The 21,080-nt window shown below is 48.4% G+C and overlaps 1 protein-coding gene across 7 annotated transcripts; it reads left to right on the plus strand.

Annotated features, from left to right (window-relative positions):
- Positions 1 to 414: 414 nt before the first annotated feature.
- On the plus strand, positions 415 to 16,742 carry LOC123168556 (uncharacterized WD repeat-containing protein C2A9.03). 7 transcript variants are annotated; one of them, XM_044586442.1, is made up of 10 exons: positions 415 to 640; positions 740 to 917; positions 1,023 to 1,190; positions 12,655 to 12,741; positions 14,992 to 15,132; positions 15,228 to 15,332; positions 15,421 to 15,512; positions 15,595 to 15,700; positions 15,791 to 15,877; positions 15,968 to 16,742. In XM_044586442.1, exons 2-10 carry the CDS (start codon positions 777 to 779, stop codon positions 16,379 to 16,381), a joined length of 1,341 nt encoding a protein of 446 aa, XP_044442377.1. In that variant the 5' UTR covers positions 415 to 640; positions 740 to 776; the 3' UTR covers positions 16,382 to 16,742. The 7 variants fall into 7 exon arrangements, with proteins under 7 accessions (XP_044442377.1, XP_044442382.1, XP_044442381.1 ...); XM_044586447.1 differs by having other exon boundaries at positions 14,998 to 15,132; XM_044586446.1 differs by having other exon boundaries at positions 416 to 544.
- Positions 16,743 to 21,080: the final 4,338 nt, after the last annotated feature.

Below are 21,080 nucleotides of genomic sequence, written 5' to 3' on the forward strand. Positions count from 1 at the left end.
CCTCCCCGCCTCGCCGCGCCCGCCCGTCCGCCCGCCTCGCCTCGCCCCGCCCCGCCTCGCCGCGCTCGCCTCGCCGCCGGCCTCGCGCTCGCCCCGCCTCCCCGCCTCGCCGCGCTCGCCTCGCCGCCGGCCACGCCTCGCCACGCTCATCCACGACGGGATGCTGTTGGTGCTCTCGTCACGGGCGGAGAGAGAAAAGGAGGAGAGAGATGTGGGGCTGACACATGGGGCCGGCGGACATGCAGCGGACGAGGACCCCACAAAGACGTCCGTTTCGTGTCCGCTTTTACCCCAAAGCCAGCTCAAGTTTGAATCGCGAATGGGGTTGAACGGACAGAAAACGAAAAAAAAATAAAACGGGGTCGCGCGCTGGGCCGTCTCGTTTGTCCGTTTTATCCCGGGTCGGGCGGTGGAGTTGGCCTGCACGTCACGCGCTACGGTCGTTCGGGCTTGCTCCCGTTCTGCTGTCCAGCTCCGCCTGCGTCGTCTCGCCGCCTTCCATTCGAGCGTCCTCTTTTTAGTTCGCATTCGCACCCCACAAAGGGTAAACAAATTCCCCAATCCCCCACGCTTTTCTGCTCCGCCACCTCTAAATCCGACTAATCGAGGCGACTTCTTGGAGAGATTGGTATTGATTCGGGTGATTCTTGGGTCGTCTGCCCCCCTGCCCCGAGTTTGTGGCCCGACTCTGAGTTGGATTCTTTGGGGCAAGATTGTTGATTTTTTTCCTGTCGTGCAGTGTGATTATTTTTGGCTGGATTGGAGCGTGGAATAAGATGGACGAATTCGAGCTGGAGGATAACCTAGAGTTCATCCTCCAGAGCATCCAGGAGCTCATAGAGGATCAGGGGGAGAACAATCCCTTCGGCGAGGTCAACCAGAATGAGCTCCTCGCCAACCTCGTCAACTATGACCAGGTACGCCCGCCTACGGCTGACCCTTTCGATATTTGGTTGCTCCCCGTTGCCCTTTCGATCCATCTGCCTTACAAAACTTGTAACTTTTTCTCTTTTGTTTTGCAGGACAACTTGATGCCGGACGTGTCCGTGGAGGACGTAGTGAACGGGAAGGACGTGCAGGGGATTCCGTGGGAAAAGATGCTGTTCCCGAGGGATCAGTACCGGGAGATGAAGATGAAGGGCTACAAGAACTATCAGAACCTCAGTTATGCCCGGGAGGATGCTTTGCAGGTACCGCTCTTGGTCAGTCACGCGTGTTATGCTCTTTTCATTTCCCCGTTCACTGCAGCGCAGAGGCAAACAATATTGAGCTCCCTGATGGACCATGAAAGTGTTTAGAATTCCAACTCTTAGGGTATCCGATTCACATTCACTTATTGGCACATTCACCAATGGATGGAATGGAAGGTTGCATCCGCATGCACATGAACTACGAGATAACCAGACAGTGGCACAAGCACTGGCGGAGCTTCGGCAAGGCCGATTGGGCCGTGGCCCGCCCAGGTATGGAGCAAAAAACAAATTATATACTACTGCAGCCCACAGCGCTGACGGACAGCATACAGAGAAGGCACACAGCAGACTCGTACGCATACGATTCACAGCGATGCAGGCTCAGGGTTCGACCGTGACAGCCACCTCATAGCGCAGTAGGAAGCACACATCAGCCGCCGGCCACCGGAGCACCGCACACATCAGTGTCCCACGGACGGACAGCCAACCGGCACACATCTATTCAGCCGACCCATGCGACCCAGGCACCCAACTAGCTAGCTTTTTCTCTCAATCCATCAGAATGATTCTAAAAAAAAAGCCAGCTTCTTCTCTGAATTCATCAAAATCACTACTGATGGAATCCCTGCAAGGTAAATCGATTTGAATGATTCTCAATTTTATTCCCCTAAATTCAACATAGGCCATTGTTTGTTAAATCACCCCCTAAATCCCCTAAATTCGACCCCAATAAGCATAATTAATCCACTGAAGATCAGTTCTTTACACTTCACAAGTTCACAACAGATGTCACTTTTACAGTTTACAAGTTCACAACAAAAGTAGTGTTGTTGTTTACTGTCTAACAGTGCACTCAATTATAGTTTACTGCCAATTTGGTAGCACTGTTTGGTATACTTTGGTAGCTTCAATATATACATGGTTCAGAATTTGAAAACATTTGTATTCTCTGGCCCGCCCAACTTTTCTTTTGTAGCTCCGCCACTGGGCACAAGGACAGATTATTCTACTGAAATGGCCACTTTGGGTATTGTGGAGACATCAATATGCATGGCCACATGTTTTTTATGTGGGAGTTTTACATGCTGATTTAGCTGCAAACCAACGTGCTAGATGAAAGTATGGTAATATATGAGGGTTGATGCTCATGGATTAGCTGCAGGGTCGAGATGAACTTGTACTGTTCATGTACCAATTGATATGTAGAACTTCAGAGCATAATTAATTGGATTAAACTATATGTTAGACATCTAATTGGGACAATCGCAATACCTGTACTTCACCTTTATAATTTTGGTGACTTTGGGTACAGTGATCAGCCCATACTAGCATAGCAGCTCAACTGACATTAAATAGTACCGCCTCTGCACCGGTTTACAGGGCCATCCAAAAAATAGGGGTAACCAAGGCAGCATCATGGCCAGGTTAAAATCTCTCGTCTCCATGTCCGTTTAATGTGCTAACCTTCGGCTTCTCTTCCTCAGGATGTTTCCTCTAGCACGTGCGCTAGCACCCGTGCCTGTTGTCCCCTCTCTCTAACTAATCCATCACCTCCCTGCGCTTTCTTCTTGCCCACATGCGCATACCAGGCCTGCTCTCCTCTCTTTCTTTAATTAACTCCATCGGTCCGGAGTAATGGTGCGTGCCCAATCTTATCCAGGGGCGGACCTAGGACAAAAATGTCCTGGTGTCCCAGTTTAGTACTATCACATATGCATGGATATCAAGTAATGTTATATTGCCATGCATAAAAATTAAAACTCAATAGTTAAAAATGTTCAACAATGAAATGCTTACCAAGTGGGTAAAATAAATCGTTTCATTTGAGATACTAATTGATTATATACTGTAGAATAATAATAGTAGTAGAGCATAAAAGACTCCAGACTATGAAAACAAAGATAATTGTTAAAATTATAAAATCACTCCAAAACAAAAAATCACAGTAATCTAATTTGCAAATAGATGTTAACCGCTATAATAATTGAGATCATAGAAATACAATTCTCAAACAAATGTGAATTACTCCAAAAATTAGAAACTCACAATTATCCAATTGGACGGCAATAATTAGATGGAATAGATGCATGAAGGGATGAGCGAGTTGCCTTTGCCTTAATGTTTCTCCAGCGATCTATAGCAGCACCAGCATGCCGCGAGGTGTGTGGCGGGTTGCCGAACAGGAAGAAGGCGAGGCTATGGCCTTGGAGGAATCAGGTAGAGGAGGGGAGAAACCAGTAGGCAACAGGCCCACAACACGTCGTTCATTCAGATTTTTTTTAGGGGCATTCAATCAATCAAATTGATCACGTATTACTTGACCACATGGGCCGTCAGATTAGATGGGTTTGCGCCCGCGCTCCGTCTTGTTCGTGGTTTAGCCGGTGTCCATCGATACTTTTTACCGGTGTCACATGACTACCGGAGCTACTTATATACACGTAATCACAAAAATTACCTGGTGTTACAGGACACCGGTACGTAGGTCCGCCCCAGATCTTATCACTTGTACTCGAGCATGCGTTGGCTGGGAAAGGTAAAGGGACATGCAAGCTTTGTTTTGTGCACATGTTTGCTAATTTGGATGATTATGAGCTGATATTAATGGTGCGCCAATTGGACTCCCAAGGAACAGCCACATCGCAATGCATACGAGGAATTAACGGCGGACAAGGTGCACGGAGGGATCGCTGGCCCTTTATACTTGTCTATCCCCAATTTTTTCTCTAGCCTTTAAACCGATCCGCATGGAGTATCTGAACACAAGAAAGTGCATTACATATGCATCACCTCTGAGATCATGAACAATTCAAATTCGACCAAGTTATTAGCTGCATATCATCCTATATACTCCATCGAGCTCTACCATTGAGCTGGACGACTCCTTTGATGATACCAGCTGGCGTTTTATGCGACAAATCCAGGAGTCTAGGTTAGGGAGGCTTTAGAAGGATGAAAGGAGGCAAGACAATGGGCCTTGATTGTATCCCCATTGAGTTGTGGAGAGGCCTTGGAGACATAGCGATAGTATGGCTAACTAAGTTTTCCAAGCTCATTTTTCGGGCAAACAAAATGCTGGAAGAATGGAGGTGGATTATATTAGTACCAATCTTCAAGAACAAGGGGGATGTTCAAAGTTGTACTATTATCGTGGAATTAAGCCGACAAGCTATACAATGAAGCTACGGGAGAGAGTCATTGAGCACCACTTAGGAAGAATGACAAGTGTGATAAAAAATCAGTTTGGCTTCGTGCCTCGGGGGTCGACTATGGAAGCCATTTTCTTGGTACGACAACTTATGGAGAGATACAAGGAGCAGAAAAGGGACCTGCATATGGTGTTCATTGACTTGGAGAAGGCCTACGATAAGATACTGTGGAATGTCATGTGGGCCTTGGAGAAACACAAAGTTCCAACAAAGTACATTACCCTCATTCAAGGACATGTACTATAATGTTGCGACAAGTTTTCGAACAAGTGATATCTGACACTAATGACTTCCCGATTAAAATAGGAGTGCACCAAGGGTCAGCTTTGAGCCCTTATCTTTTTGCTTTGGTGATGTCTGAGTCACAAGGGATATACAATGAGATATCCCATGGTGTATGCTCTTCGCTGCCTTCCACAACAACGTGCGCAATCGCAAGATGCGCGAGAAGATGAACATCCGACAGGTGAAAACCGGTGCCGATTTGTACCTTCTTGCATACAAATGTGCACGGGCTGAAGAAGGGAGGCGAATTCCTGAGGATGCCGTCATCGTTGACTGATGACGACGAGGTTTCCACTCCGAAGGAAACCAGCAGGAAGGGCCCCCGGAAACACAAGCGCAAGGCTGTGTTGGCAGTTGAAGGCACTGTCGGCAAGAAGTCCAAGACAAGTGATACTGGCAAGCAAATTGCCGTCTGCACGTCTGGTCAAGTTGCCGCCGAAGAAAAAACCTGACGGTCCTTACTGCAAGATCCACCGCACAGCTGGCCATGACCTCAACAATTGCCGCCAAGTAGAATTCCTTGCCGAGAAGCAAAAGCAGGAATACGAAAAGCGCGACAAGGAGAAGAAGGCCCAAGATGGTGCTGCTGGTGCCAGAAAGAAAAACCGGGGCGTCCGTGGAGGCTGCCGCGGGAAGGCCTGTAAGCAGAAGGAGAGGCCCGCTCGTGGCCGGGACAAGAAAGATGATGAAGAAGATGAAGATGAAGATGAAGATGAGGATGACTCTGATCAAGGGTTCCAGAATGTAGTTGATTGTGCCTGCATTGATGGAGGGGCATCTTTGCACTCATCTCACCGGTAGCTCAAGCAATGGGCCCGAGAGATAAATGCTGCAGAGCCGACAATAGATGCCCAGAAGCAGTGGTCGCACACGTCCATCATCTTTGATGCCGAAGACCACCCAGATCGCACTACTGGTGTTGGTAGCTTGCCATTGTTGGTATCACCAACAATCCGCAACATCAAGGTAACAAAGATGCCGGTAGATGGCGGTGCCGGTCTCAACTTGATCTCCCCTTCGGTGATTAAGAAGTTGCAAATCCCGGATGAGGACCTCCAAGAAACAGGAACATTTCAAGGAGTGAACCCGGGAAGGACCAAGCCGAACGGGCAGATCACTTTGCCAGTCATATTTGGTGATCCAATCAACTACCGAACCGAGAAGATCGTCTTTGACGTTGTCAAGCTGCCACTGCCCTGCAAGGCATTCTGGGTCATCCTGCCTTGGCCAAGTTCATGGCAGCATCTCATTATGCTTGCAACACATTGAAGATGACAGGGCCCATGGAGGTGATTATGATCCATTCTGACAACGATGCAGTGATCTGCGTTGGTAAGCTATACCGGGAAGCAGTTGCAGCATTTGCCGGCAATTCGCTAGCTCTTGCCGACAAAATTTCCGGGAAGCAAAGCAAGGAGCAGTGCGCGACTGATGCTGGCAAGACCTCCAGGAAGCGCGTCGCAGAATGCAGCACGCCCGGAGAGGTGCGGCTTCCCGACAACCACTTTTGTACAAGTTGGCCTCTGTGGCATGTAATCCTTTATTAAAAAGCCGGGCACAGGTCCCGTGCGAAGTAAAAAGTTAAGTGTTTCACAACCCTTGTGTATGTACATTTCTCTTATGTATGTTACGTGTAATGTTGTATTGTGAATATAATCCTTGCAAGGCTATGGCTAACATCCCGTCAGCATCCTAGCCGGCCTTGTCTTCTTTCTTTCTTAAAGACAGAAGAGCCCCTTCGTGTGCAAGTTTCCCGGGGGAAGCAGAGGTGTGGGTACACCAATGATGTTCATGAAACCATTGGCCGCCCACTATGCAGGATGAACAACAAAGAAAGCTAAGTTGCAAAACTTTGAAACAATTAAGTTTTCTTGATGTTTTCGCTTTCTTCCTTGAACAGTTTTCGTCCTTGTACATAAACCTGCACACGAAGGAGCCTTATCGGGATTGATGGCGCTCCTTGCTGTTTCGAGTCCGCTCAGCAGCATTGGCAGCTAGCTGCACAAGTCTTTGGAAGGTTAATCTTCCTGGTAGGCGGCGTTCCCGGCAAGTTGCTAAGGACGCGTTTCCTCAAGCGATGCCGGCTAGAGCATGTGCACCGGGAGGCTTTCCGGCAAGCGTAGGGTATAAGAAACATACAAGGGCAATATTACTCAAGAAAGGAAGCAGATGTTCATTTAAAGAAAGAGAGACATGTCATGCATACAACGAGACTGGCCTTATTAAAGAAAAATTGTTTCTTTACATGTGCCATGACAGGAGCAGGCATGCAGAAAAAGGCTTTAGTTCTATCCGGTCGCACTTGTCAGCGACCTTGTTGGCAATCGGAGTTGCAGCTTGCGGGGCCACCTCCAGTTCGGCGCTCTGAGGGACCTTCTTGAAGACATGCCGCAGATCAGCATCAGGGTTATAATACAGGACTTTGGTGAACATCCTCAGGATCACATTGCGCACAAGGGTCTTTGCTTTAGTGGCAAAAGACTTCGCTCGATTGCTATGATAGGCGTCCAGTTCGGTGAGAAACCCTTCAAGGAAAAGATGTAAAGTTGTTTTCCTGGGCTGGCTGGCGTCCATGCTAAGATCCAAGGCCTGCAACCCCATTGTCGTCGTCTGTGTGCTGACGCATTGGGCGATGCCGACAAGACGTGTGGTCTAATCAGCAATGGATTTCTCTTCCTGGGCCAACTTCTGCCCTGCCGCCTTCTGAAGACGTCTTGCCTCATCCAAGCTAGCCATCAAAGTTTGGGTCTTGGTGTTGACGCGCTCAAGGATACTTTGCAGATAGGAAAGCTTGCCTTGCAGGTTAGATTTGGCGCCGGCGAGAGTTTAGAGTTCACTGTCCTTTGAAGCCAGAGAGGCGCAGGGCTCTATCAACGCATCAGTGGCCTTCTGTGCTAAATCCTTGAGAGCAACAATGTCTTTGTCCTTGGCGACAAACTCCCCCTCGAGCTGCTTCACTTGGAGACTCCAAGTTGGCCTTCGCGATGCCGGCAATACGAGCAGCGTCAAGGGCCTCCTTGATCTTCCCAGCATGTTCCACAGCCTGGCCTTGGTGGGCTTCCTCATGCTTCTGTTCGAGCTCTTCGGTTCGTTTGGCCAGCAGGGCTTGGATCTCTTCGTCTTTGATGCGAAGAATGGCAGCCAACTTCTCCTCCTCGGCAAGTTCCTCTTCATGAGCGTCGAGGTTAACCTTGCGCTGGGTCAGCTCGCTGTCAGCTATTGCAGCTTTCCTGGTGGCCTCGGCCTGGGCCATCTCAGCCGCTGCCTTTTCCAAGATGAAGGATTCCTTGGCGGCAGCAAGTTGGGCCTCACGGCTCTTGATGTCTTGAAGCTTCTCGGCATACCAGACTTGCGCCTCATCAGCCCTCTGGAGGAGCTCTTGCTCTGCCATCTCAACATAGTTAGCACGATGTTGAAGTTTTTCCCAGCGCCTACTGTAGCGTTACTGCGTCTCCTTGAAGCCATTCTCCATGGACTTCAAGAAGAGAAGGTCGGCGGCATCGTCATCAGCATTGCGCTCCTCGGCGGTCATGGTTGGAGGGATGATAAGCTCATCGTCCACACCCTCAAGTGCGTGCTCCCTGGCACCAGACGTGCCGGGAGCATCTGCGCCCCTTCGCGGACTCGAAAGCCTTAGAAACCCGCCTGCTGGAGGGGCTTCAGGTGCGGCAAAAGGTCGTCAGCAGCTCCCATCTCCACATCTGCGCCTACGCTTGCCGTTTCCGGAGCGGAGGTACTGCCGGTAGCCTCCCTGGCTGCATCCACGGCAACCTTCGCGGCCTCCTTCGCGGCATCAGGGGTTGCCCTCTCTTTCGGAGGGGTCGGCTCTGCGAAGTAGAAGACAGAAGAAGAAAATTCAACTCCATATCAATAAGTTACAACAAAGAAAAACAATGCTGGCAAGAACGGAGAGGCACTTGCATAAGGAGATGCTTAAATGTACGGGTCAGTCGAGGGGGTGGCGTTCCCCCTCCAGCAACTTCAGTCGCTGTCGCTTGGTCTCCGGCAAGGTTCGTTGCTGGGTGCTGGCACGTCCTCGACGCGGACAGTATCTTCTGAAGCTTTCTGCCGGGAAGGACTCCCAAGAACCTCTTCGTTAATGGTCCTTCCTGGCGAGCTGCCTCCCGGAGGAACGGTTGTTGAAGGCACGCCCTGGGAATCCGCTTCACGTGCCTCTGCTTCTTGGCGGTCGCTCTTCGCCCCCTTGCCGGTGTCGGTCTTTGGGACGCCTTCGGTGGTGCTTGTCGGCAGGGTCTGGCCGGTCTCCTCTCCGCACGGGTTGTTTCCAACAGCCCCTGGAGGAGTCGAGCTCTGTCCAGTGCCTGTTGCCGGCTCGCTCACTTCGGTGGTCCTTGCTCTCTTTCCGGACCTGTGGATCAGGGATGCCTCGTCCCTGCAAGGCCAAGACAGAGCAAGCCGTCAAAAAAAAATTAAAGAGTAGAAGAAGGGATGGTGGTTTACTCCTCTTCCTCCTTGTTAAGGGTGCAGATGTCCCAGTGCGCTTGGTTCCCAGAACATGAAGTTTTTGCCGGAGGAGAAGGCACCCGGACACGCTTCGCTGTCGGCGGAACCTGTGGCCGGGAGGCCTATGTTCTCTTCGTTGGCGGCGGAGCCTATTGCCGGGAAGCCCCTGCTCCAGCCTTTGTGCCGACAAGTTCATCTTCAGCCGGTTCGGTGCGCCGCTGCTTCTTCGGAACAGGCTTCCGTGAAGTTTTGAGCGCTGCGACAGCCTTACTGGGAGCCGAGGAGTAGGGGGCTCCTCTGCCTCTTCTTCTTCTTCTTCTTCTTCTTCTTCTTCTTCTTCGAAGTCACCGCCTGCCGCCTGAGAAGACTCGACGCCTCATGCGGCTTCTACCCTCCTGGCAATCCACTCTAGCTCATGCTCTTTGGTGGGATGGACCAGATCTTTCTCCTCCGTCTCAGGGATCTCCACCAGCTCATCATGCCACTTTTCTTCGATGACGCTCTCAGGCCTCACCTAGTTGGAGACAATACCTTGGGCATTGCATTCCGGCGTCATTGCCAAGATGGAGTCCCTGGCAGCATTATTACACAAGGGAAGCATCCGGCAACTTGTGGGTGCAGCCCTTATTGAAGATCTTGCGGATGACGTAGTCGTGCTCCAGCACCGTCAAGTTGTTGGCCAGATCGGGACGAAGCCGCATTGTCTCGCCGACATTCTTGTATTCCCAGGCTAGCCGGCTCATCCTCTGCAATGGAGCTATCCGGCGCCTGAGGAAATTGGCACCTACCATCCCAAGAGTCAAGCCGGCAGCATGGAGATCCTCTATCCGGTCCAGAACAAGACCAAAATTGTCATCTCGAGGGCCCATGTCTAACCAGCGAGGGTCCCTTTTGAGCTTTTTAGTGGCGGTGATGCAGTACTCCGGGAAGTCCTTCATCTTGATCCAACACCAATCTGCTCTCCATTCTGGCCATTTTCTTGTGCTAGGTCCCCTCAAGATACTCGTCCTTCCGTGCGGACCTCAAAATCCATGTCATGCTGCCGGAGATGGCGTCGCCTCTATTCACGGCGAGTAGAAGTGATGGAACAGGGGAACATTTGGTACCACGCCCACGAAATTCTCGCAGAGATGGGCAAAAGCTGACATACAGGTGACGACATTCGGATTCCTGAAGCTAGAACCCAAATGTCCGCATCAGCTCATCAAAGAACTCCGAGAAAGGGGGGACCAGTCCACGGTAGAGGAACGGGGCGAAGAACGCGAACTTATCTGCACCGGCAGGGCTTCTTGCGGGCAGCACTTCAACGGCGTCGTGGTCCTTCGTCTTCACCGACCACAGGAAAGAGTACCTGTACGTGAGCTCGGCGACCTCCAGCGCCGGAGGGAAGCAGGCATTCTCCCTTCGCATTTGTGCCAGCACGGCGGCCTTCTTCGACCCCTCTGCCTCTTTCCTTGATTTCTCTGCCTCTTTGCTGACTCTTGTCTTTGGAGCCATGGCAATTGGCGAGAGCTTTGGTGGAAAGTGAGGGCGAAACGACGCGGAGAGGCGTGGCGGCGCGAGGAAGACGACGGCCCCATCAATTGGGAAGGATGGAACGGAGTGTGAATCGAGCATCGCCCCTGCAGTTATCCTTTTATAGGGAAGGCGCGGGGGCTGGCCCTTCGCCGTGCGGCGTGGCGCACCTTCTTTTTAGGTGCACGACTCTACTACCGTCTCGTTTTGTTTCCCTCACTATCATGCATTCAATGCGAAGATGCGCCATCATCAATGCGCGGTCAAAAGTAGTGGGTGGGAGTTACCCTTCGCCACCCGTATGCCGGTGCATGTTGATGGGCCTAGCCTAGACAAGCGTTGTGCACGCGTGTCCGGCCCAGGCCCGGGGGCTCCTGTCGGTGTAGTGAACAGCAGGTGTTCACCCCATGACCATGCACCGGCAAGTTGCAGCCTCCGTGCCGGGAAGGGCATGGCCGAGGAGGAGTCCACCACAAGACACTCAAGACATGGTGAATAAATACCGTGAAGAAGGCCTCGAGGCAGGTCATCGAGAAGTACTGGAATCACCTCAAGGTCAAGACCAGGATCACCGGGAAGCAGGCCTTCCTAGGAACAAGCATCCCACGTTGCCGGCAAAGACAGAGCCGGCAAGCCAAGCTCCCTGCCACCGCTCCACTTGCACCTGCTTGTCAGGAATCTGTTGATAGATGGCGGGCGCACAGGCGGGTAGGTAGAAGCTGTCGGGCTGCGTGGCGACCCACCGCTTGTAGTTTACCTTCATCGACACCCGTTCTTGCACGTGTCATGGTAACAAAAGGTAGCTGGGCCGACGGAACAGGTGGAACAGGACCTCCTTCCCGGCATCCAGCATATCAAGACACCTAGCAGATCATTAATTGCCTTTGTCCCACACCGTTAGTGTTACGTATGTTAGCAGTGTAGCTATCGTCAGCATGTAATTACCATTTTGCCATTATTGGTGACCCCTTGAGCTATAAAAAGAGGCCCATGGCAACCTTTACAAAGGTCGAGACCCTGTCCATTTGCAGTAGCTAGCAGCACCCCCGAGCACCTTGCCGGCAAGGTTGCGCTCTCTGTAATACAGGGCTCATAACACTTAATCCACCAAAGCAGGAGTAGGGTTTTACGCATCACTGCAGCCCGAACCTGGGTAAAATTCTTGTGTGCTGTGTGTGGTTGGTGCTGCTCTTTCTGTGCTGCGTCCCTCTTCATCGAACCTGGGAAAGGGGCTGTCATGGTCCCATAGATTGTCGTACGCCGACACTTTGTTTCTTGGTAAGTGTAGAATCTTAGTAGTGTTACTTAAGCTGTAATCATAATGAGATGTAACTTCATGTAGAAACAACTACTGTAATTCTGATGGAATTGGGGATGAAATTTTCAGACCCAGGTTTACAAGACTAGAAACGTGGTTGTTAAGAGTGAGAGATTCAGCACTTGCTACGATTGCTTCTGTTAGTATTGTAAATATGTGGGAAGTCAGATTATCTTGGTTGTAATAAATGGATCAGCTTTATGATAGAAAGTTCACAGTAGAAGCAAATATTTGAAATGAAATATGTGGGAAATCACATTATCTGTGGGAAATATGTGGGAAGCAATCTTGGTTAGTATTATAATATGTGGGAAGTCAGATTATCTTGGTTGGGGGAGTGGATGTATAACTGTACCATCCGGGTTCCTATTTATGTTGCACGTGCGCGCTTAGTGGTTTGGTGAGATATACAGATGTCCATATTGCTTCTGTTAGTTGTAGGGCTTCTGTTATGATCTATTGTTTGTACTCATTAGAACACGATTGTATCAGTGCTACTTTTCTAGAAATTATGTTCATCGTGTCACTACTGATTAACATTATTATTATGGTCAAAGTCTAGTCTTTATGATTAAAAGTCCACAGTAGAAGCAAATATTAAGAGATGTATGTCGTATACTTGGTTGCTGACCAGTTTGGAATATGCTTTTCTTTATATTTCATCTTGCAGGATTGCAAACAAGTTGAGAGGGACGGCCCTTACTACGATTTTCAGTACAACACGAGGCGTGCGCGACTGTCAATTGTGCATTTTCAGGTTTGAACCTAATCTATTGTCATTTCAAACTTACAGTAGAATATATGGAGTTTAAATACAGCTAAGGATGGTCTTTTTGAACTGATTGGATCATGTTGTCCAATAGAACTTGTTCATGTCCATGAATGAGAAACTTCTTCACAATGTCTTGCTTGTGGAGATAGAGTATGATTTGGTCAATTGGCGGAAAAGAAGTTATACAATGTAGAAGGAACTAAATCACAAGCTATAATCTAGAAGATTATTCTGAATACCATCATGTATAGTATATTTTTGTTTGAAATCCTAGAGCGAAGTGAACCCCCATGGATTAGTATTTTTAATATGAATTCAGCAAGAAGGGCTATTTCATAGTTGTTCTAGCACATTATTGTGGAGGAACAATTTCACCTTGCTGCTCAAAATTGTTGAAGCGTCTACTTCAACTAGGGGGAGTTGACGCGCTCCGCCGCACTGAAAAATCAGGGTCTCGCACAAGTGATTCATTTGGAGCCGTGTTTTATTCCTTGTATGGTTACATCAACAATATGCAATCAAAGCTGAACCAGGATGGAAAAGTGAGTAATTCTTAATAACCATTCAACGATTTATCATAGTAGAACAGTACCACTATCGTTTCAAAATACTTGCGCATATTAGTTTTGTCTTGAGTTGAACATTGTGAAGTTTGATCAAGTTTATAGAAAAAATATCAACATTCACAATAGCAAATCAATACCATTAGATTCATTATGCAATGTATTTCATATTGTATTTATTTTGTATTATAGATGTTGATATTTTTTTAATATAAATTTGGTCAAGCTTTACAATTTTTGACTTAAGACAAAACTAATATGCAAAGTATTTTGAAATGGAGGGGCGTGGCGTTATGGGTCGTACCTCCATGTGGTAGCATTGGCCACACGTCTAGCCATTTATATCCATGCCGGGCTTATTAACTGCTGCAGTGGAGAACAGCCGAAAATAGCGTATTCAGGAGGCGAGTATTAACACCATACCGTGTATCGCGCAGAAGGGGCACAGCCAGCACCCAACGACCCGGGCAGCTGCTGCCAGGCTCGGGGGTGCACTACCTGAAAGTAGCAATGACTGCACCAGGCGAGAAACCAACCCGCACATTTCCCAGGCAACGATTTTATGGGGTGCAGTTACATGGGTGAATCAAAGATCTGTTTGCGATTCTCAAAATTTACACTATGCTTACAGGTTGCCCAGGCTAGAAATTATCTCTTTCGGCAACCACCCCTGACAAACCATCTTCAAAACAACCCAATGACACATACTTGTTCACCTTACCACATCACTCCCTTCCCTATCATTGCGAGCTCTAGAGTACTTATCAGTGGAAAACTGGGTGACCGTATTTGGCATGCTCGGGGCCTGAGGCAGGGAGACCCCCTCTCCGCCCTCCTGTTCCTTCTGATTATGGATGTGCTGAATGCAATGGTGGACAAGACTGAGGCGGCTGGGTTTTTTGAGCCACTTGACAGATGGGGCGTGCGGCATCATGTTTCTCTCTATGTGGACAGACGCCGTGATATTCCTCAAACCTAAGGAGAGCGAGCTGATTGCAATCAAGGAGAGTGGCCTTATTTGGCGACACCTCTGGGCTTAAGGCCAACTTACAGAAGTGTGCGATTTCGCCAATCTGCTGTGATGGCTTGAACCTGGACGTGCTTGCTGTTCCCTCCCCTGCCAATCGACCCAATTTCCTTGTACATACTTGGGCTTACCTTTGATACTGGTGGCGCTAACAAGAGGTGACCTTCAGTCGTTGGTTGACAGTATCGCCAGGAGATGGTCGACGTGGAGAACTTCTACGGTATACACTACAGGCAGGCTGTCCCTGATAAAATCAGTGCTGAGCGCGATTACGATTTACCATATGCTCTCCCTTGAGCTTCCTCCATGGCTCTTCAAGACCGTCACCAAACTATGTCCGCGTTTTTTCTGGAGGGGGGGCGAGGAGGCTAAGGGAAGGCTAGGGAGTTTTTTCTGGAGGTGTTGCTTGTTCTTGGAAAAAAACATTGCCCGATGAACTGCTGATTGTTGCATATACCAATTCCGCACTACTTTCCACTTTATTAGCTATATTGGCCTCCTAAATGCTAAATTGTCACCCATAAGTAGTCATAGTTTCTCTTGTAAGTATACTGTGCAATTTCATTCTCTACATTGCATGGTTAAACTTTATGTCTTAGGTGGCACTAATAAATAAACGAAGTAGTTTTGATTCTGACATTCAAGTTGCAGTTGAGGAATTTGGTCTGGGCAACAACCAAGCATGATGTTTATACAGTACACAATCAATCAATGACACACTGGTCATCACTAAACCAGATAAGCACTGAGCTAATCAATGGTGATGATTGCATTATACCAAAACAGGTTTATACTTCATGACACGTCTTAACATTGTTTGTTTCCGCTTCATCTTCTGTTTGGACTACAACATCCATCAGCATTTTGTTGTTGCTTAACAGAGAGGGCATGGTTCACAATCTGTCTCAATGGTCCAGTTCACAACTATGGCTGTAGATAATGATTTATTGGTAGTTGGTGGTTTCCATGGAGAGCTTATATGCAAGGTATGTTGATGGCAAGTAGAGCCTTCTACTCTGCAATAGTCTGACAAGTAACAATTCTGACCTGATAATTTGCTTTGGTTTTTATTAGCGTCTGGAGGATGATGGGATAGTTTTCAGCACGAGAGTTACAGATGATGAGAATGCTATAACCAACTCTTTAGAGATATACCAGGATCCCAAGTAAGATTTGGTGCTTTCAGAGTTGATATACAATACTTTCAAGTTGTTGTTAACAATATTCTTAAAAAATGTATATTTTCAGTGGATCAAGACGGTTGGTGGTTGCTAATAATGACTGCTCTGTCAGAATTTTTGATACCAAGTATTTTGACCTACTTAATCACTATGTTTTCCCATGGTCTGTGAATGTAAGTACCTTGTGTTTTTCACCGAGAGCTCAGACATGTTTATTCCGGACTGTTGTCTTGTTTATTTGCTAATATCTTGTTTTCAAACAGAGTGTTTCGGTTAACCCTGATGGAACACTTTTTGCTGTCCTTGGTGATCACGAGGATGGCTTGGTAGTGGATCCCAAGTGTGGGAAGGTAAGTGCATGTGCATATTTTCCTCAAATTTTGAAGCGATTTATGTTTCTGGTTAACACTAACCAAGTAACATTTTCCGCTTTGCTTTAGCCGATTGGTAAAGTTAGAGGCCATTTGGATTACTCATTCTCATCTGCGTGGCACCCAGATGGCAATATATTGGCTACCGGGAGTCAAGACACAACATGTCGGCTGTGGGACATTAGAAACCTATCACAATCCTTGGCTGTCCTTGGTGGAAGGCTAGGCTCAATACGTTGCATCAAATTCTCTTCAGATGGCCGCTTTTTGGCAACAGCAGAGCCTATAGATTTCGTTCACATCTATGATTGTTTTGCCGATTATGGCAAATCTCATGAGATTGACTTTTTTGGTGAAATAGCTGGTTTGTCATTCAGCCCAGACACAGAGGCCTTCTATATTGGCGTAGCAGACCAAACATATGGAGGCCTCATGGAGTTCAAGAGGAGGCACCAGCATCATTACTTGAACTGCCTGTGGTGATGCCTTTTGGTTAGCACAGTTTGCTTTTGCAGTTCCTTTATTCGCGACTGATTGATCGTTTGACTGTGCTGCAAAAACTGCATGGTTTTAGTCAAGGCAACCGGTGAGGAACTCATTGGGGCAACGTGATTAGTGATTTGCTGCCGCACCTTAAGCTCACTCCAGATAAATGAGCTGGAGCTGTATAAATTTCTGTTCTGTCTTGTTGCTGTCTAGGAACCGACGGGGATTGTGATAGTTAATGTGTAGTCTTGCATTCCATTTTATCAAATCAATGTACATAGTTGGGGCTTTATCTGTACTATGCTTTTTTCTTTTTGAACGGGACTAGTAAGCGTGCATGTGCTACACACGTCTCTAATGCTGACCAACTGAGTTCTTGAAAATACTCCCTCCGTTTCTAAATATTTGTCTTTTTAGAGATTTCAAATGGACTACCACATACGTATATAGACATATTTTAAAGTGTAGATTCACTCATTTTGCTTCGTATGTAGTCACTTGTTGAAATCTCTAGAAAGACAAATATTTAGGAACGGAGGGAGTATATAAATCAAATGAATACAGAAATCATAGTTGAATGTTTATGCGTTGCCATTGCCCTTTAGTTTTTTTCTTGTTAAGACATAATACATGTCAAATTTCATAACCACTAACATCCGAAAAACAATTAAAATCCACATCACTTGAAATGTATTTTGATAAGAAATGTCTTTTGAGGAAGTATGTATCCATAGTGGTTGGTTCTTTCGTCCCAGCATGATGCTTAGGTCCTGAGGTCTGGCGTAACGTTTGCTTTACCGCCCCCAAGCCGGTAGTAATGCTAAAGGTGTGCTCCACTAATTCCTTTGGGATTCCTGGCATATCAAATACATGGCGTAACGTCTGCTTTACCGCCCCCAAGCCGGTAGTAATGCTAAAGGTGTGCTCCGCTAATTCCTTTGGGATTCCTGGCATATCATATACATGTCGGGTAGAGGTATCCGAAATCTCGTGGAGGAACTTGCGGAACACATTTCCTATTTGGGGTCCAGATCGGTTCCCAGCGAGGTTATCACAGACAGGTCCTCGGGATGAACTTGAGGCTCGCCGATATTGCTACGGGAATTGAATGGAGTTGACTTGAAACGCTTCATGGGGCTGATGTTCTCTGTTTCGACCTTGCTTCCGGATAGATCCTTGGCAGCCAGGGCCTCTGCGGTGAAAGCCAAAGTTTGCTTCTCGATGCGAAGCAGTCATTCTGCATCGTCATAGATAGTAATGACGCCTTTTGGGCCTGGCATCTTTGATTTCATGTATGTGTAATGTGTCACAGCGTGAAACGATGCAAACGCAGTTTGTTTGAGCAGTGCATGATAACCATTCCGGAAAGGGACTATGTTGAAGCTCAAAGTCTCGATACGATAGTTGTCGGGAGTTTTGAACACCACATAAAGTGTGACCCTTCCTGTGCATTGGGTACATTGGGCCTCCGTGCCTGGGATGATTGTGCATTGGGTGCATTGGGCCTCCGTGCCTAGGATGATGCCCTTAAATCTGGTCTCACCAGGCTGGATGCGGGATGAGTCAAACTTCATCTTTTTCATTCTTGGTGTAAATAAGGTTGAGATTACTGCCGCCATCCATTATGGTCCTCGTCATTTGTTGGGGGCTCCGACGATCGAACGTGATTGGAATTTTCGACCACGGGTTATACTTCAGTTCCTCGGGCTCCACGACGTACACTTTGCGGAGCGTGCAATTCTATTCCCTTTTGGTGAAGTGGGATGCATAAATCATGTGACATCCTTCACTTTGGAGGGAATTTTTCTGGCCACCGTTGCGTGGTCAAGGCTGCTGCCCGTCTTCTTTATCACGATTATAGGGTTGACTTTCTTCCTGGGTTGCCATTTCAGCTCGCGAGGCTTGCTTGATGACCTAGCAATTCCGATTTGTGTGGGTGGCAGGCTTGTCTGTTGTACCTAGGTGTATGGCACATGGCTGATCCAGGATTTTCTCCAGCTCAGAGTTGCTACCCCTTCTCCCTGGAAGTGTTTCTTCTTTGTCCCGCCGGCATGGTGCTAGTTGCTAAACGCTACGTTGACCTTGTCGTCCTCATTGTCGCTGTCACTTCTGTTGCGATGCTTGTTCTTTCGGTTGCGTCGTGGCTTTTCGTTCCCGTCGTGTACCTCGGATGGGCCAGGGGCTCCATTCTGCCCCTTGTTCTTGGCAAGCCAATTGTCCTCTCTGGCGCATAATTTGGTCATCATGACCCTGAGTTTGGCCATGGTCCTCGGCTTATAATGACCGAAGTCCTAGAAAGCCACTCGCTGTTGATATTATTCCTGAATGCCGCGAGGGCTTCAACATTGTTACAATTGACGATTGCATTCTTCTTTTTAAGGAAATGAGCCCAAAACTTGCGTATGGGCTCGCCCGACTTCTGTACTACAAGGGCCAGATCGTCGATATCCATGGGCTTTTAACTTAGGTGCCTTAGAAATTTGCCATGAACTCAACCTCGAGTGCGGCCCATTAGTTGACCGACCCAGGTGGCAGAGTGTGCAACCAGTGTGAGTTGAGCCCTTCAATTTTAGCACCAGGTATTTTATGGCGTGTAAATCATTGTTGTTTGCCATGTGAACCACAAGAATATAGTCCTCGATCCAAACCAAAGGGTCTGTCGAGCCGTCATGATGTAGATTAGAACCCTAGTGGCCCAATCTTTCACGATTGGAATGGATCCTACGAAGAACACGAGGAGAAAACGCGGGGAAACACAAGGGGAAACACGAGAGAATCACTCAAACCAACAAGATACGGTCACACATGTGCTAGATCCTCGAAACACAAAGAGATACACGATCCGAATCCAACAAAGGACGATACATAGGATAATCGGTTCTTCTCCGTGAGGAGGTCTTGAAGGTCTTCCCGTAAGGGGTCTTGAATCCAAGTGGATCTTCTCCGAAGAAGTGACGGTCTCTCTCGGAGGAGCAGATCCGGATGGATTAGCGAGGCTCTATCTCACATATGAGCTATCACAACGCTGACCCTAACTAGGAGGAGGGGGAGGAGTATATATAGTCTAGGTCCACGAAGGGGGTAAGTGGGAAAGGGATACATGGGCCTCGGGCCCGAAACTGTACGCAGACAAGTATCGAACGTCCGCTGGGGACCGGTCGTCCGGTGGCTCGTGGGCTTCCGGACGTTCGTGGTTGCCGGACTTCCGCTATTTCCGTTCTGTGAAGGTGGCGCCGGACATCCGGTGGCCTCGAACTTTCGCTAATTTTGGCTCGGTTGTGGTTGCGCCGGATGTCCGGTCCTGGTCGGTCGTCCGCTGGCTGGGGGGTGTGGCCGGTCGTCCGCTCGCTGTAGCTTGCGTTGGCCGGGACTTGGGCAGGTTGGGCTTCAGGTGACGGACGTCCGGTCCCGATCGGTCGTCCGGTGGCTGTAGCTTCCGTGGCAACTCTTCTTCTTGTCCTTCGCACTTGGTGTCCTTGCCGTCTTGTCCGTTGGATGTAGATGTTCCGTGGCTCTCCTCCAAGTACCTGAGCACACATAGTGTTTCCGCTTGAGGTAGTAGCCATGTCCCATGTATAGAAAGTGGTAGTTCGGAAAGGAGCGAGTTCACCTTATCTTCGATAGCCTTTGCTCGGGCTCTTGTGATTGGTCCAAGAGGTGTCATGGGAGACGTAGGTAGGTCCATGGGGATGACCTTGGGATGCTCCGCATCATCTCCCCTCCCTTGGGAAAGAGCCGACCTCGGATCGAAATCTTCATCACCATGGTAGGGAAAAAGATCCTTGACGTTGAAGATGTCGCTCACGTTGTACTTGTCTCGCGGGAGGTCGATCTTGTAAGCGTCGTTGTTGTAGCGTGCTAGCACCTTGAAGGGTCCATCGGCTCGTGGTAGAAGTTTGGACTTGCGTTCGTTCGGGAAGCGTTCCTTGCGAAGGTGTAGCCACACAGGATCTCCAATGTTGAATATCATGGGTTGCTTGTTGACGTTGAGCTTGGTCGCGAGTCGTTGTACTTGGCGCTCGATTGTGTGCCTTGTATCTTCATGCATCTTCTTGAGATAGTTCACTCGGGCACTCGCGTCCATGTTTATGCGCTCTTGTAGTGGTAGAGGAAGAATGTCCAATGGGGACAATGGGTTGAAACCGTAGACGACCTCGAAGGGGGACTTGCCGGTAGTCGAATGTCTTGCGCGGTTGTAGGCGTACTCGGCGATGGGTAGGCACTCTTCCCACTCCTTGATGTTCCTCTTGATTAACACGCGTAGTAGAGTGGAGAGCGTTCGGTTCGTCACTTCCGTTTGGCCGTCGGTTTGTGGATGGTATGCCGTGGAGAATAGTAGCTTGATTTCGAGCTTGGCGCATAAGGTCTTCCAAAAGTAACTCAAGAACTTGACGTCGCGGTCCGAGACAATCGTCTTTTGCACTCCATGTAGGCGCGAGATTTCTCTACAAAAAAGATTGGCAACATGTGAAGCATCGTCTATCTTGTTTGCAAGGAATGAAATGTGCCATTTTAGAGAATCGGTCGACAACAACAAACACAGAATCCTTTCCGTTTCTAGTCCTAGGCAAACCAAGCACAAAATCCATGCTAATATCTTCCCATGGGTGGTATGGAATTGGAAGGGGTGTATATAGACCATGAGATTGAGCTTTGGACTTAGCTTTGCGACATGTGGAACATCGGTTGGTGAATC

This window comes from Triticum aestivum, chromosome 7D (genome assembly GCF_018294505.1).
Source record: "Triticum aestivum cultivar Chinese Spring chromosome 7D, IWGSC CS RefSeq v2.1, whole genome shotgun sequence".
Taxonomy (NCBI): Eukaryota; Viridiplantae; Streptophyta; class Magnoliopsida; order Poales; family Poaceae; genus Triticum; species Triticum aestivum.

Coding starts and splice junctions, on each gene's coding strand:
- LOC123168556 (XM_044586442.1), top strand. CDS start 777: ATGGACGAATTCGAGCTGGAGGATAACCTAGAGTTCATCCTCCAGAGC. Junction 918..1,022: donor ACCTCGTCAACTATGACCAG/GTACGCCCGCCT, acceptor TTTGTTTTGCAG/GACAACTTGATGCCGGACGT. Junction 15,878..15,967: donor TGGATCCCAAGTGTGGGAAG/GTAAGTGCATGT, acceptor GCTTTGCTTTAG/CCGATTGGTAAAGTTAGAGG.